This window comes from Tupaia chinensis, unplaced genomic scaffold (assembly GCF_000334495.1).
Source record: "Tupaia chinensis unplaced genomic scaffold, TupChi_1.0 Scaffold000104_1, whole genome shotgun sequence".
Taxonomy (NCBI): Eukaryota; Metazoa; Chordata; class Mammalia; order Scandentia; family Tupaiidae; genus Tupaia; species Tupaia belangeri.
This window is the reverse complement of record NW_006159568.1, coordinates 1,236,370-1,242,506: the sequence shown is the minus strand read 5'-3', so window position 1 is coordinate 1,242,506 and position 6,137 is coordinate 1,236,370. Positions and strand designations below refer to the sequence as shown.

Below are 6,137 nucleotides of genomic sequence, written 5' to 3'. Positions count from 1 at the left end.
TAACTTTGAGAGTTTATACTGTAAATAGACCATATAGCAATTCTTTTTTCCTCTTTTCTTTTTCACTGTATTTTGTCCATCAGAAAAAGTCTTTATGAGAAATGCCGTTAATATCGGTATTGCTGTTTTATTCCCCGTTGCTATCTCGGTTATTTCAGTGACTTAAACCTCCATCTAGGTTATGTGTGGGAAACGTCCAGCTGCCACTCATTTTATAATACAGCACTCAATCTCAGGTAGAACTGGGGTCTGTCGGTCAGCCCATGCATGGCCAGGTGGCTAAGGCAGCTGGATCCCATACAGCCGACAGAGCAGTGTGAGTCCTGGACCTGGCGACTTGAAAATCACTCTGGGCATACCCCAAACCCCAGAAGGTGGGAGAGGTGGAGGAGAAAGGATTGCAGTGTGACCCTGCCCCATGGAGGGGGGGGGTGCATTATTGCTTTCCGTCTCTATCTGTATCTCTCTAGAAAACATTTTAAAAAGAAGAAAAAAAAAAAAAAAACCTTGGGATTGTGTTTACAAAAGTGACCGCTCTTTTTCAAGGCTGTCCAACAACTATTGCTCTGTTTAGGCAAGTCTATCCTGAGATACTTCATCTACTTTGGAACTGACTCAGTCATTTTCCACTGTAATGAACCAAAGAAAGACTCCTGCAGCCCCTCACCTCTTCCTTACCTCCTTCTTTCTCCTAGGAGTGAAGTGCAACCAGTGGTCTGAGGAGGCTTCGATGGTGTTTCGGAATCACGTGGAGAAGAAGCCTCTGGTGGCACTGGTGCACACGGTCATCGAAAACGCTAACCCTTGGGACCGGAAAGCTGTGGTCTACTTGGTGGACACGTCACTGCCAGACACAGATATCTGGATTCATGATTTTATGTCAGAGTATCTGGTAGAGCTTTCAAAAATTAATTAATCACTGCTCCTGAGACCTTGACAACTAATTCAGATTTTTTAGCAATAACAAAATGTAGTAGGCTTTCAAAAAAAATCTTCTCTCTGCTACATGGCTCTGACTGCTGTGGGGGATTGAAAAAAAGTATGCTATGTTTGATGAAAGATATTTAACAAGTTATGTTTTAACAGAGTTGACTTTTCAAAGGAAATTGCACTTGAATTATTACTATAATATTAGAATAAAAATGTTTATCAATATAAAAACGGACTACCTTGTTATTTCTAAGTTTATTATCCTTTTTTAAAGTTGTTTTCCCCTTTATTTATGATGGAACATGTATGTGCACACATGACACACAGATGGGCACCCTTCACAGGGTCTGGCTACACTATGATCCCCCTCCCGCGGTCCTCCAGCCTGTCCAATCTTCGGCCCTTAAACATATGCCTGGTGTGTTTCAGGCTGACAAGACCAGAGAATTGAACCACAGCCGTCATGGGGGATCTGGCTTCTCTTGAGCGGCACATTACCACTGCACCACAGAGCCGCAAGCGAAGACCGATCCTGAGTCTCTAGCACTTCAGCTTTGTTAGAGGAGCAACACAGGCAAACCAGCGTGCCCTTCACTCCAAATGTTGAGGGGCTTCTTATTGCCAAGAGAGTGTCAAGACCTAAGATCCAGGCCCTCCACAGTCCCCAGACCCAACCGTGCTGTTCACCACTCCCTGCTTCAGCCACGCTAGACCTTTATCTGGTTCCTAAACTCCATGCCTGTACATCCAGGACCACTGACATGCTAAAGCAAGCCTGGCTCCCCTCTAAACCTTGCTTAGCCTGTTCCCTCAGCCTGCAGCCCATTATATCCGCCCCACCGTTTTTCTCGTCGGCATCCTGCCTGGCCTCCCAGGCTGACCAGGAAGCCTTCCTGCATGCTCCCTTCTACTGCATCAATGATGCCTTTCCAGGTGCCCATCTCTCACTGTGGCTTATGGTGTTACCTAGCCTGAGCCAATCATCCCAACTAGATTGTGAGCCCCTTGAAGGAAGGCTGGGTCTCAGTCATTACTGGTAACCCTTTGACAGCTGCTTTTGGTAAATGGAGCGGTGAGCCTTGATTCGTAGAGACAGACAATTCAAGTATTGTAAATATCCCCACCATGGTTGATTCCCAGCTAATGATGTGATGTCACTGAGTGTGCCTCACCTAAGTGGCTCCAGCACACCGCTGTCTATCACCCACAACAAGGCAGACCGACATCTTGCACACCTCGAGCACTCATCATCAGCTCGCTAATCAGTAGGCAGAAGGGCTGGCAAACCAATAGTTGTGGCCTTTAGCAGTTGTCCAGAGATGAGGTCAGGAACCCCTGGGCTGCAGTGGAACAATGGGGGAAAATGGGAGTGGAGGAAAAAATGGAAGACTTTATGGAGTTTTTAGTTAGAGTTATTAAAACAGAACTTATATACAAACATAAATATTTATTTGTAAGAAGACGGGAAAAGAGAGAAGCCAAGGCTTACGATCTGAGTGACTAGGATTGATCCTTAATCAGTTTGAGCGGGATGCTTAAAAATTTGGTTTTGGAAATTTTAATTTGAGCCAATAGTTAGACCTCCGTGTGAAGAGCTGTATAGCCTATTGGAAACTCAGAGTGGAATTCAATAGAGAAAATCAGGGTAGAGATCAAACTTCTTTCCCACTTGTTCTTAATTTGAGAAGATCAAGGAAAAGTGAGAACAGAGAGGAAGGTAAAGACCTGGTATTTAAAACTTTTAAAAATTTACTTCATGAGAGACAGAGAAACAACCTCAACAGAGTTTCACACCATAATCACCACACACACACACACACACACACACACACACACTTCTATCCAGTCAGGCACACACACACACACACACGCATACACACTTCTATCCAGTCATGATCGGGGCACAGCCAGTGCGTACAGATCGGTTGGGGAACCAAACCCTGATCTCCCGTGTGGCACCAGTGTCACTCAAGCAGCATATTATTTCTGGGCCACTGAACTAGCCCAAGGTTTTCATTACAAACATGTTGAAGTTACCTTCCTAGCTTTTAAAAATGTCTATTTAACATTTACAAATAACATTATTCAAAATTCAGGAACACTCATGCCAGTGATTAAAGATTTGTGATGAAATCAAAATATCTCAGCACACAAATGTTTAAGTAAAATAAAGCAGTCTACATTTATTTTTAAGTAATGGTTTATTTCCATCACAAAGCAAAAGTCCTCAAATTGTCTACAACTATAGAAGAGGAAGTTTATTTTTTTATTTTTTTTGGTAGTTTCTATTTCACTGACTTTATAAACGTTTCCATTACTTTTTAAAACAAAACAATTTGTTGATGTAACTGACAGACTAATCTGATGCTACGACAGTTTGACAAATAAATGACACATGATCCCTACCTCATACCATTGAAAACCGCAGTGCGAAAGGATCAAGTAGGAAGATAGCATAGGAAAGACGCCTTTATTACCAAGGACGAGGAACCAGCTTTTAAGCAGGACATAGAAAGTGCTATCAATAAAGAGAAAGGATGATAGACTATTAAAACTAAGGTCACCTATTCATCAAAAGAAGTTACTAAGTGTGAGGTGGTAGTAATGCAACACTCCGTGATGCTGAAGCCGCCTGGGAAAGTCTCAGGTTCGCGTCCAGAGGCTCCCTGTACATGCCAGGTGTGTGCATAGGCCTGTGAGCCCGGCTGGATGAGGCTGGGCATGGGTCACAGTGTGAAGGCGCTTGTGGAGTGTCTCTCCCCCCCTCCTCATTCTGTCTCTTTCACAGAAAAAAATGCTTCAAAAATATTAAGAAAGTAAAAAGGAATAGTTAAGTATAAACTAGAATATAGAGTTAAAAACGTTTATGTATGTATCATATATGTAACTACATACATATATACACACAGAGAATATACCGGACAAACAAAGGCTATCCAGAATTATTACGGGGGGTAGCATGTGGACTCCCACGTGGCTGACCACCATTGGACCTGGAGGCCTGAAACTCATGCCAAGTGTGTGTGTGCATGTGTGCTCAAAATCCCAGAGGAGAAAGGATTGCAGTGTGGCCATCCCCCCTCCCCAGGACGGGGTGTGATTTTTCACTTTCTCTTTCTCTCTGGCAAATGTACGCACTTTATAGCAAAAATCTCTAAAAAAAAAAAAAAAAAGAATGACGGATAATACATTTGAACACACACTTCACGAAAGAGGAAATACAGGTGGCCCATAACATGAAAATGTGTTCAGTATAGGACAGAGCCAAGTTCAAGGTCAAACCTCAATAAGCTGTCATTACTCATGTTCCAGAATGGCTCAAATGTTTCAACTTTTGTTAATGCATTCGATAACCTGGCAGCTCTCTGGACACTTGTACAGGAGGGTACTGGTGAAGAATGCTCACAGCATCATTACCCATGATAGCTAAAACCTGAGAAAAAACTAAATATCCATTATTCATTAATGGGATGCTTTTTCTTTTCTTCTTTTTAGGAGAGAGATTTTTGCTATAGGGAGTATGTGCTTGCCAGAGAGACAGAAAGTGAGAAATCACTCCCCGGGGAGGATGGCCATGCCACAATCCCTTCTGCATTCTCCTCTCAGGATCTTGGGAACTCATGTGCATGCACTTAGGATGAGTTTTAAGCCTCCTGGTCTGGGACACGAACTAGGGTCGACTACATGGGAGTCCAGCAATGTAACCATTATGCCACCTTCTGGTCCGGAAATGCATTTTCTTAAACTGTAGCATATTCATAGAGTGGGAAATGCCCAGAACAGACTACACCTGCTTGAGAACTCGCAGATTAATCCCACAACACAGACTTGAACAAATGAAGGCAAAAGGCAGAAGAAAATAAGGACAAAATTACCATTAAGAATCAAGAAAGTGAGCGTCTTTAAGGAAAAGTCACCAGGCCAGGTTGGCTTCTGGGCCTCTGGGATGTCTACTGACCAGGCAGCAGTGCATCAAGTGATGAATTTATGTGTTATGTGGTATACAAGTTTCACGTGTTTGATTCCACAGCAAGAATGTTTATTTTTTAAAAACAACCTGAAATATTAAATCATTGCTATATTTTTAAATATATAGCACCCCTTAAAAGAGCATTTTCCTACAGCTATGAGGGTTTTATAGGAATGTATTTCCGTGAGAAACAGAGTTTTCCCTTAATGGGTGTTTCTCCATAACTTTTTTTTTTGTGGGTGGGGGGAGGTCCATGCTATAGGGTGTGTGTGCTCTTGCCAGAAAGACAGAGACAGAGAGACAGAAAGCGAGAAATCACCTGCCAGGAGGGATGGCCATGCCGCAATCCCTTCTCCTCCATCCCAGGCGTGAGTTTAAGCCACCTGGTCTGGGACTCGAACCACAGTCCACTACATGGGAGTCCAGCGACATAGCCATTACGCTAACTGAAGGTCTCAAGTGTTTCTTCATAACTTATAATCCAGGATCATGGAGTTGCTCTTGTTACAGTCTGCCCCACCAAAACCTTTCCCATGATTATCCAAAATGAGACGTTTCTCTAGGCCTATACAGATTTCTTTGTACGAGCCAATTGTTTTTTAAAACACCTTAAGTTTATGTTCAGGTTTAAGTGGTTTATTCTGGAAAAGCGTTGCCCTTTTAAGAACGCGGGACTTTGTTGTCAAGTCGTTTTGGACACTCCATTCTCTTACCTAAGGACGCCACCCACTCTGTCGGAACTGTGTGTTCACAGATGACCTCTGTCAAGAGCTTGGGCTCATAGCAGCCCTGGCTGGTATGGGCTAACGGGACGCGGGACCGACCTGTCGCTTCACAGGAAGTAAAGTGTAACCGCCTCTTGGCTAGCTTTGCTCCATCACTCTGGAAGACCTCCGATCTCAAAATCTTGAATTCCAGACCCCGCAGAGATGAAAATCTGCCTACCTTTTCTATTATAGATAACTCTGCCTTTGCTTAAAATCCTCCTGGTAGAAGTGGGGAAGCTGAGACCCAAAAAAAGAGGTGCCCTGCACTCGCTTGGCGGCAGAATCAGGTTTCCAGGAGGCTGGGCCTCTGCCTTGCGCTCCCCGCTTCGTTTCACTTCCTAGCAGGGGAAGGTGCGCTGCCCAGGCGCCCCCGAGTGGAGGGGAGGGGAGGGGAGGAGAGGGGAGGAGGGAGAGGGCTCTGAGCCACCGGCGGGGCGGAGCGCGGTGGCAGCGTGGAGCCTGGCCCGCCC

General features: G+C 44.3%; 1 protein-coding gene across 1 annotated transcript in view; it reads left to right on the top strand.

Annotated features, from left to right (window-relative positions):
* Nucleotides 1-1,155, top strand: part of TDRD7 (tudor domain containing 7) — a 67,371-nt gene extending 66,216 nt beyond the window's left edge. Inside the window, exon 16 of the mRNA XM_006143718.3 lies at nt 696-1,155. Within this exon, the coding sequence (XP_006143780.1) occupies nt 696-916 (221 nt within the window). The 3' untranslated portion in view covers nt 917-1,155. The remainder of the gene's footprint in view (nt 1-695) is intronic.
* Nucleotides 1,156-6,137: the final 4,982 nt, after the last annotated feature.